This window comes from Kryptolebias marmoratus, linkage group LG14, assembly GCF_001649575.2.
Source record: "Kryptolebias marmoratus isolate JLee-2015 linkage group LG14, ASM164957v2, whole genome shotgun sequence".
NCBI classification, from domain to species: domain Eukaryota; kingdom Metazoa; phylum Chordata; class Actinopteri; order Cyprinodontiformes; family Rivulidae; genus Kryptolebias; species Kryptolebias marmoratus.
The window spans coordinates 19472353-19483127 of record NC_051443.1 but is presented as its reverse complement, the minus strand read 5'-3'; the positions used below and the strand labels follow the sequence as shown (position 1 = coordinate 19483127).

General features: G+C 38.2%; 2 protein-coding genes across 2 annotated transcripts in view; both read right to left on the bottom strand.

Annotated features, from left to right (window-relative positions):
* Positions 1-6120, bottom strand: part of noc4l (nucleolar complex associated 4 homolog) — an 8006-nt gene extending 1886 nt beyond the window's left edge. Inside the window, exons 1-14 of the mRNA XM_017410536.3 lie at positions 5980-6120; positions 5745-5865; positions 4385-4491; positions 4082-4189; positions 3642-3791; positions 3456-3558; positions 3295-3329; positions 3151-3201; positions 2956-3067; positions 1564-1624; positions 1378-1488; positions 1122-1285; positions 942-1024; positions 697-810 (exon numbers count right to left, since the gene is read on the bottom strand). Of these exons, the coding sequence (XP_017266025.1) occupies positions 697-810; positions 942-1024; positions 1122-1285; positions 1378-1488; positions 1564-1624; positions 2956-3067; positions 3151-3201; positions 3295-3329; positions 3456-3558; positions 3642-3791; positions 4082-4189; positions 4385-4491; positions 5745-5865; positions 5980-6120 (1461 nt within the window). The remainder of the gene's footprint in view (positions 1-696; positions 811-941; positions 1025-1121; positions 1286-1377; positions 1489-1563; positions 1625-2955; positions 3068-3150; positions 3202-3294; positions 3330-3455; positions 3559-3641; positions 3792-4081; positions 4190-4384; positions 4492-5744; positions 5866-5979) is intronic.
* Positions 6121-6656: 536 nt separating this feature from the next.
* On the bottom strand, positions 6657-8993 carry pus1 (pseudouridine synthase 1). The gene is made up of 6 exons (XM_017410537.3): positions 8681-8993; positions 8304-8521; positions 8100-8237; positions 7725-7827; positions 6935-7635; positions 6657-6845 (listed from the first exon to the last, which is right to left on the bottom strand). The coding sequence occupies exons 1-6, from the start codon at positions 8739-8741 to the stop codon at positions 6813-6815; spliced, it is 1254 nt and encodes a 417-aa protein (XP_017266026.1). The 5' UTR covers positions 8742-8993; the 3' UTR covers positions 6657-6812.
* Positions 8994-10775: the final 1782 nt, after the last annotated feature.

Sequence of the window (10775 nt, the reverse complement as noted above, 5' to 3'; positions counted from 1 at the left end):
AATCATCAAAATTAAACGAAATAAACATTTGAAATATATGAGTTTGTATGTAATGTATGAATATAATATACAAGTTTCACTTTTTAAATGGAATTACTGAAATCAATCTACTTTTTCATGATATTCTAATTTTATGACCAGCACCTGTACTTATCACATTAAAAAAAGTAGATGATTACATTAAAAAAAAGACTACAACAGTCAAGTCTGGTGTGCAAGTCAGCTGCTGATATGCATCCTGTCGAGGAATGCTACTTTTTTAACTGAAAAGGAGAAAACTAACACGAACTTTTAAAAAGATCTCTGAGGTTTGATCCTTTCTTTTAAAGCTGTTCAGATTTTTGTCTTTATCTCCATCTAGCTTTGACTCATGATGCATTTGCTGCACCTCTGAAGTGGGAAATCAAGCTTTTTTTTTTATTTGAGTTATTGAAGTTATTTACTGTACGCGTCTCAAAATATGAAAGAAATTAACTAACATTATTCTACTAGTCTTGTGTCTAATATATTATAACCCTAAAAAAAATATCCCACTTTTTGTCGACATTTTTACTGTTTTTTTCCCCTCAGTTGTAGAAGCTTTGATCAAATCGTGAGGCGATCAATTAACTGAGACCTCAGCAAACACTTTCAGCTCATAAAAAAGCTATTAATAATAAAAGAGAGCGGATCAAATCCCTCAGGAAGTCCAGTCACCTCATATGTTGTCATCTCGAGGACCTTGCTGAGGTCATCTTCTTGCTCTGACAGAGGTGTGTTGATCGACGTCGCAGCTTTGGCCACGTCTGGATGGTAATGCTTCTGCAGCGTCTGTAACACAGGAACACAGGAAGGTGTAGCTCCTGTATGCTGTCATCAAAGAACACAAACTTCATACGGAACATTTCTTCAGATGAAGAGGATTCTGACAGCTCAGCTGACATCAGCGTCGTCTCACTCACCTTAATTTCCCACAAGCTGCTCTCCAAGGCACGACACTGAGCCGGATCCTCTTCGTCCATTACGTACGGGTCCTCGAGAGGCTCTGTCACCAGCGCAGAAACGACAGCTTTTAGCGCAACTTTGCACACGTTGGGACCCGTCACAGAGCCAACTGCAGTGGTAGAGAAAAAAGGTCTCACTGTCTTCGGTGCCGGGCTTGTGGATCAGGACTCTGCAGGACGGGTGGCGTCGGATCAGGTTGTAGATGAACGGCAGGACTATGAGAAGAGCTGTCGGTGGAGCCGTGAGAGCCAGGCGGGCCAGGCGCTTGGCAAACGCAGCAACCAGGTAAACCGGCAGGTGGCTGCAGGTGACCACAAACAATGCGCACAGTGAACGTTACACACGCGCCTCGGTCAGAAACTGTGGAAGAAAGTGCAGCGGCGACGATCTCACCTGGAGCTAAGGAAGAGGTTGGCGAGATGGAAGAAGCGTGCTCTGTATTTCACGTGGAAAACAGACGGCTCGAGAAGATTATACAGCTTTTGGTAGAAATCAGGATAGTCTCTGTAAATAAAACAGTATATTTCATTTTCTTTGAACTTACAGTTACTGGTGTTACCAACTGTATATAATACTCACAGGTTGTGTTGATGTATGAGCACAAAAAGACCATTGAGAGCCAGCAGACTGATTGCCCCCCCTGATAAAAAACAGAATAAGTAAACAACGCTGTGTCCAAATGATGTCACCAACATTTAAATTCTGAAAAAAGCATTTTGGCAGCACTTTAAAATAAATAAGCAGGACTTTGTTGGCACTGGAAGCACTGCCTACATCTTTATATGACTTATAGGATTTAAATGTTTAACTAATTTTGTGAGATTACAAGTAATTCACAGCAGATATCCTCTACTGATGCAAGAGTCCAAATATTCTACTAAATGGGAGTGACTCAAATTGTTATAAGGCAGTTTTTAAAAATATTTCTACAATGTGCATTAAGAAGACTTGAGATATAGAGAAACAATAAAAAGGAAACAAGGAAAAACTGACTCAGAACTAAGTGAGGACCAAGACAGGCACTGTTTGTTTTTAAATGCAGGTAAAGCAGCTACAAAGAGCCTCTGACTTCTTTTCTATTTGTTGTACAAAATGTTCTTGTTTTCCTGGTTTCTGAACCAAATCTGTGGCTGAGATGAGTCAAAGTCACCACTGGCGCCAGTAAGCCTTCACACTGTCGTCATAATTCTCACATCAAACCAACTGTTATGTTTTTATCATTTACAAGTGAGACGGGAACAAAAAGGTACCACTGACTGCTGCAAATTCTAACGACTGTGGAAATACAACACGTTGTCCTGAAGTTATAGTTTGTTTTTGTTTTTTTTAATCAAAGCTACAAAGTGCTACAGTCTGCGGACAATTCTGCATTATTATAACAACTAAACTAAAAGATCAATACATGATAATAATGAATGATGACATGGATTTTGTGAGTCCTAAAATTTTAAATTAGACCATAAAATAATTAAAACTAAAACACAAACACCAACCATGTTTTTAATTTGAGGAGCACTAAAGATTTTGTGCGCTCTTTTATGAACTCTAGTTTCATAAATGGTGTGGAGAGGGGTAAATCTTTTTAATTCATGAAAGATTTAATCAGATATTTATTTTCAGCTTCAGCTGTGCAGTGAGAGTCCTGCAGCAATCCACCAAGGAGCTGCGTTTTCTACCAGAACAGTTCCACATGACGTTTGTGGCAGAGAAGCTATTAAAGCCCAACTTGTTGCTTCTCCAAAACTTTGCTCTTTTACGTAAGTTTAGAAATAAATCCCTCCAGCAGTGTGTGATCCAAACAGGAACAACTGCATCAATTCATGTAGAATATCAGAGGTAAAATAGGATTCACCCACAAGTTACCACTTTCCTTACAACCATATTATATTTTAGAGGCAATATGCAGTAACGTTTTCACGCCTACACAAAAGAAAATCATTTACAGTCCCAGCAGAGGTGAATTCAACCTACCGACATCATAGGCAGCGGTCAGAAAGTCGATCATCAGTGTGGGTTTGCTCATGTGCGGCAAGATGGAGTCGTGAAGGATCACCAGCACCTTCTTATACATGCTGTTTGGCAACTGAAACAGAAGGAGATTAAACATATATTTATATGGAACTAGGCAAGAGAGGAGAATGTGGATTTTGTGGTCTAGATCTTTACCTTGTACTTGAGAAAGCCAAGCCACATTCTCTCAAAGGCACGCTTGTGGTCCTGCAGCAAAACAGAGCGTTTTCTCAGCTGAGTCAGGACACATTTCAGTTTCATGCAGCCACGTGAAGGTACGATTTAAAACACTTCACTTACAAGGAGTTTAGCAGCTCTCCAGTCCTCATGATTGGCTAGAAAAAAAATTATAATTTAAAGATTTTTTTCCCTTTCTGTAAAGATTCTGTAAAGCATATTCACATTTAAGAAACTTGTGCAGTCTTTTATCTTCTTAAATAAATTTAAAATAAAAGTCTCACCCTCCTGTTTGACCATAAAGTTGGTCATTTCAGACTTCTGGCTTGGCATATTAATGTTTGACATGAGGGAGAACACGTTGTTCTGGTATACAGACAACACAGCCTGGGGAGAGCAAGCACATCAGGTAAAAACGTAACCAGGAGTTTATGGCGTCAGAGTAAACACAAACAGCCGTGTGTTCCCACCCCTTTGGTTTTTTCCATGACTTTGGGCACGTTCACGCGGATGGAGCTGATGACGTAGTAACGCACGTCCTCCATCTCAAGGTACTCCTGGAACCTGGAAATCAGCAGGGAGTTGTCGGTCGTCTTGGACAGAAGGTTGTCCACCACTGCCTGACGAAGAAAGAAATCAGAATCATCACAAAGTGTCCACGCCACTAAAGCTAGTGAACAGCAGGGATTAAAGCAAAAAAAAAATTGACTAAAATTAATTTTCCACACTTCATTTTATTGGTCATTTGGTCACAAACACTCAAGGCTTGCCTATTTTCTCATAATATTGAGTCTCCAACAGTCGCAGCACAGTTAGACACTGCTTTATGATTATTGATTTATCTTTTCCAGAGTGTTGAAACCATATCTTTGGACTTGATTAGAAAGGTTGGACATCATTAAAATTCTACCTGAATTAGTTCTCTTGGGAAGCTGTAATGTTCGCGCCAGTCCATGTCTTCCAGAGGATGCTGTCCTTCTCCTGCTGCGAACTTCATCAGGCAGCACAGGGCACTTTCCTGTGGTTGGACATTATTCAATGATAAAAGCTCAATATATCACATTTTAACCTTAATTTGGTTTGCCAAGCCCTGTACATGTTTCTGATTCACACCTACAAACATACAGCCTTGTATAATGTGCAGTGCAGGCGCTAACCTGCACAAAAACAAGCTGAGAAGAAAAATACACATTTAAATGATAAGTGAGCTCACCTTCACTTCATGCAGTTCGTGGTTTAGATGCTCCAGCAGCATCTCTAGGCAGCTGTTGTAACGATGTCGCATGAAAATCCTGTACTTCTCCTCAGCATCGTAGCCTCCTGGAGCAAACAAACAACATGAACAGACCGGCTGAAAGCGTCGCTCGCAGCTTCAGTGAGGATTTCTCATTCAGAACACATTAGGAAAGGCTCACTGAAGGGCCTGAGGAAGGTAAATCCATGAAAACAGTTCTGCTCGATGCCTCATTTTGGACAGAAACAGATAACCCTTCAGATTTTACAATTTATGTTTTAACGATTTATATATTTTAGAACAAATACCTGATTCTGTTTCCTCGTTAGTATTTTCAGACTCTTCAGTGCCTTCATGTTACGATCACCTTTGTTTAATCCTTTTACATCTTATGGCTGTTTTAAATGACCTTGTATGTGTTTTTGTTTTTGTTGTATACCGTCCACTGCTGAAAGGCAAAAGGACAATAATCTTGTGCCTGTGTCTGTTTTTTATACTAAAATATGTTGTGAACCACTAGAAAGTTTTTGATGAAACCTGCAGAAAGTAATCATTGGATGCACATCTATAACCGATTAACTATTGGAGTCAACCCAATTCAAGATGGCTGCCACAGACAACAGACAACAAATTTTGCCATCAATTAAATGGAGTCAACTCTGTCTGTTAGCAAAATATCATGACTCTCTGGATGGGTTTCAATTAACCTTTCAGGAAATAACCAACGGCTGTACATTTATAGCTGCCAAACTTTGGGAGCCAATCCAATTCAAGATGGCCGCCGCAACAAACTGAAATCAGGAGACACAAAAATGGCTACGTTTCTGTCAATTTTACAAACACTGAGCTAAGATTTGGTGTGGTTGTAGCTGAGACTAATTCACAACATATTTCAAGCTCTACTCACCGTGTAACATTGAGGTTTAAGTGTGTTTCAAGGAATAACAGGACTTTAATTTGGTTTTGTTTGTTTCTGGTGTAAGAAACTTTGCATTACACACTGTTGTATGACATTTCCTGTACAAATAAAGTTTGATTTGAAGTGACGGTTGTTGTTTTTTTCAATGAAACAGTGGTTCAATTACAGAAACTTTAATTTTTCCCTTTTATGTTTGAGACTTTGTAAGACAGCAATGGAAAAATAAATAAATAAACTATATAACTTATATATTTGGGTAGTTTACAGTAAACTACACCGTCTCTGATGGCGACATTGTGATGGTGAAGAGCCCTTCTGAACAGTTGCAGTGATATTCCCATCAGTGTGTGACTTGTAATAACATTCATTAGAGCTGCTGTGGAACTTGCGTTCACGCACCTCCTCATTCATTTCACTCACCATTTATCGCCTCCTCTTCTCCGGGGAGTTTTCCAATGAACAGATCCTTTCTCTCCAACAACGTGCTGAACAATCTGCTGCAGGCGCTGACAGCACTAAGAACATCCTTCTCTTTTTCTGACTGTGGACACAAATGTTCACCGAGAGTAAAAATAATGTGACGGGAATGCTAGTTGTTGGCTAAACAACCCAAACTCGGACATTTGAACGTGTCAGAAAAATGCTTTTTTTTTACCTGGAGAAACTCGAAAATGTCAAAAACATCATTGGCGTGCTTTCGGCTTAAAAGCAGACGTTCAACAACACCGTCTAAGTCGATTTTAGCTCTTTTTAGATTTAACTCCGAACTCACGTTGCGCTTTTTGGTCGGCGCCATGTTTACTGACTTGATGCTGCGTTCGCGTGACTTGTCGAGAATACGGAAAAGGATACTTAAATCGTCAGCAGCGACAACATCTTCAATAATGTACACATTTCGACTGAAATTTAGAGAAACTAGTGGTAAGTTTGATACAAACGCACAAACAGATAATATTCTTGACTAACATTTCAGTATGACGATCTTGGTTAAAGAGAACAGCTTACTCAATCCAACGGTCATTGAATGCAGCAATTGTCCAAAATATTCAGTAGATGACCACAAGATGGCGCTCTCATTATGAACACTAACAAATTTCACATAAGGTGTCACAACTTTAACTGTATTGAACCCCGTTTACATTAATAACTGAAATTATTTTCATTATTTGAAATAAAATATAAAAAGTGTAATAAACTAACCTAAATAGACTTGATATTTACTTAGAGAATTCAAATGTTACAACTCAAGCAGTTAATGTCAGTGTAATGTAGCTCCTGCATGAACTATGCGTCTATATTTATTTCAACTTTAAAGAAACACCAGGAAACAGATTGCCACAAAGAAATAAGAAGCTTTTATTATGATTATTATCAATCATCGTATATACGAAATGTGATTTATTCCCACTAAATTGAAAAACAGAGCAATTATACTCAACATAAAAGAGATTTTATTTTAAACAAAATGTAAGTCTCTGCAGGGATGATCTAATCAGAGTTGCTCCCTTCATCTTCGTTGTCCTAAGGGGAAAAGGGAAGAGACAGAATTACAATAAGCAACATTGTCAATTTTAAACATACATGTCAGATAAATCAGAAAGCCCAGATACCTGTTTTTGATTCTTATTATCTTGTGTTTCGCTAGATGTCGCTTCAAAGTTATGGATGGGAAGCGTGGCCATCCAGTTGACCATAGAGCCCTCCTCACACTCCGTCTCAACGATGGTGGGGTAAATGTGAGCCTCTTTGAAGGCCTTGATTGCCTCCTCCAGGTGGTCCCATTCCAGCCGCTCGTGCAGGCCGTCCCCTCCGAAGCGTTTGTTGTACTGGTCAAAGTGAACCCGTTCGAGGACCAGCCCGAGTCCTGGAGCTTTGGGAATATCCGCCTTCTCCTCCTCCCAGCTCCGCTCCATTATCTTTTCTGTTGCATAGCCCTTGATCACCGCAATCACCAGGCCGATCATCTTGCGAATTTGGTGCATCATAAAGCTCTGGCCTCGCACAGTGATCACTGCAAACTCGTAATTGTTGCGGATAAAAGGCTCTCCACAGGACATCTCCATGATGTAGCGGCGTGCACTTGGGTCCTTTGGAGTCTTCTGGGAGGTGAAGTTGTGGAAGTTATGAGTGCCTTTGTAGAGGGCAAACAGACAGTTCACCCTCTGAAGTGTCTCCGGCTCCAGCCGAAAGCTTGCTATATTCTCAATATCATAGTCTTTTGGGGCAAAGGCCGCAGTTGGAAGCATGTAGGAGTATGTACGAGCGTCACATTTGTTTTTGGAATTGAAACTCTGGGTCACTCGTTTGAGTCCTGTGGGAACAAAAGTAAAAACATCATGGACTTGTTATCCCAAAGACCAATTAACAAAGCTTAAGAGATATTTAATACAAGAGTCTCACCAAGCACCCTGATCTGTTGAGGCAAATGTTCATTGATTTTATCTATTATGTCCTCGATCAACCGCAGCTTCAGAGAAACCACTTGACCAGCAGCAGAAACACTCTATGTACAAGAAAAAAAACATGTCATACTGGAAATATGCCAAACCAATTTATGTAAAATTGTCCAACAGCATATTATAACCCAAACTATCAACAGATATGGACCACTGAAATCATGGTTTACTCTTTAACTAGCCAGGAGTTTCTGTTAGTATCAGCAAACATACTGCAAATGCAGACATATAACAATAGAAATTGTGTTTTTTCACCCCTTCTTTTGATCACATAAATGTAGATTTTTCTTCCAACCTACTAATGTGCATGAACACGTACTTTATCTGTCCTGGCACATCTTTGGAAAGACATCTTCTTCATTTCGTCTCCATGATCTTCAGGAATGCAGCCAGACTTTATAAGAGCAGTGACCAGATCGTCTTCAATGGTCTTAAACTGGGAGTTTCTGTGATTCCTCTAAAAGAAGGAGACCAATTATAGATATAAACATAGAAGGAGCATGGCAAATGAGCATCAACACACCTGCATGCCGTAGTATCCCTTGCCAGAGTACGCCAGGAGCAGAACCACTTTCTTTTTAGGATATTTCCTGCTATCTTCAGTGTGTTCTTCGTCTATTTTTACTCGTTTGGTAGCTCTCTCAACAGAATCCTCATCATGATTCTCCTCATTTGGCCTTTTCAGCAGCGGACCAGCTGTCGAATCATCACTCATAGTGGACAAGACTTTAAAAAGGCAACCTGTGAAGTGAAAACAAAAACAAATGTCTCATTTATGTCTTCATATTGATGTACTTTTAGCCCGACAGTCTATAAACAGTAAATGTATAACGACAGAACAGGAAGTGACTAATTCAAGCCAATAAAATGAATAAGTTCAAACCTGTTACGTTGACTTACTGGTTTTCTTTAGCGTCTGTCGGGACTTCACTGAACTCAACAGCGGTCGGACTATAAACATGTCAAGCTAAACTACAATTTATGGGAAGGAGCTGCAGCTACGAGCTGCCGACTGCTCCGTTAGCTCAGACGTTTAGCGCGAATTAGCGCTCGACGCTTTTCTAAAACAAAGTGTTTAAACGTCTTTTCGGTAACTTTAATTGTAAACGTCCACGAACAGAAGACGGAAAAGGCCACAGCTGAACAGAAAGGTGCTGAACGCGGTCACCGGTCACACATGGTGCGGTCAACTGACCACTGACGATAATCTCGCGAGACTCAACTAGTTCGCGTTTCTGATGACGTCACGGGAGTTTCCTGGTTGTTTTTGTCAAATATAGTTTTTAAAGGTTATTTATTGTTTTGTCCTGAAATTTCTACTGAAATAATCTAACTTATAGGATCTTTTGTTTCTTATGTTAATCAATAAACACAGTTATTGGCCCTGAAAATGCCTATGTTAGTTTTGTTGCAATTAAAATGCAAATAAAAATAATATTTCAATACTATTATTTATGATATTCTTATTAGATAACCAACTGATTAAAATAACCTGATTATAAGCTGATTTATTTTGAACATGTTTCTGTTAATGTGATTTTGTTTTATGCAATTCACATTGGTTAATATCCTTTCATATAGCATTCAATTAATTTTAAACTTTTTTTAACTGAAAGAGTTATGTGTCAACCGTGCAGAGACAGGCATATTTGAGTTCATTATTACACCTGCTACAAAGTGTTTTTCTGTCATCTTCAGCTTCTGAAGATTTTTTCATCAATTTTACTTGCTAATAGAAGCTTTTACATGAGTTAGGACAAATAATCCAGTCAAACAATATTCAGTTTCTTTTGTCAAGGGGGGCATTCAAAATGATTTTGGTCCAAAGATGATAAATTCTATTTACAACGATTTGGATATTTGTTTAATTAATAATAATAATTATTAAATTATAATTTAATTAATTAATCAATTTGATGTGCTGTTGTGTGCTATAAATACAGTGTTATTTGGTTATGTTAAAATGTAAAATCAAGCAAGTAAAAGTTGTTTTTTGATTAGTGTTTCATCAAGCTGCTTGTTGCGAAATGATAAATTAAAAAACAAAAAAATTAAGATAAAGATTAAATTATTAGAACTGTATAATTAAAACTCAAATGTAAGAGTTTCTAATAATTGCAGCATATGAATTTAAATAAAGAAACCAAGGACACTGAACTGAACTTGTTTTATTAAGTTTACAAAGACCACAGCCTGCAGTAATGATTTTGTCCACTTGGAGGGAGCAAAATCACATTTATGAACACCTGAATGTGACTGAAAAAAATATTTCAGCATATATGCACCTTTTTCAAGATAAATTGACACCAAAAATGATCATTCAGCTTGTGGGGTTGCTGCTTTTTTTTAGAAATAAAAAGCAGTAATTTAAAATGTACATTTTATGGGGTACAGTAACATTTGTAAGTAACTTCATAGAGATTTTGCTTTCCTTAATAGCACCTAATTCCAGATTTCATGTGGTTCTTTTGTTTATTTTCATCAGGAGGATGTCCTTGCTGTATACAGAGTTGTTATTTTTCATATTAAAGAAAGGATCTTTTCTGCTTCACAGAAGCCACTTATTATACTAAGCTGTGACTCATGGAACTGTCACACATTTGAATAACGACGAAAATCAAATTATGTTGAGAGGTGTCTGTGTCTTTATCAAGGACACCTCAAAAAAGGCTGCTGCTGATTGTGAAGAGGCCAAACTATTTCATGTAAACCATCTTATCCTGGGCTGTCATTGAATATTTCACTTTTTATGCAACCTTATAAGGTGATCAACTAGTTTTATATATATATATATATATATATATATATATATATATATATATATAGTGCTGATGGTGTTCCATGTGAAAGAGTCATTTTTTAGGCTTTGTAATGCAAACAATCATGTAGTTTTCTTCATAACAGCATCAAAGAAGGGCATGGTGGAGTGTTGGATTGAATAAATAACCACAAAGATTAAATTAATGATTTATAATATACTGTATGCAGTTTACAC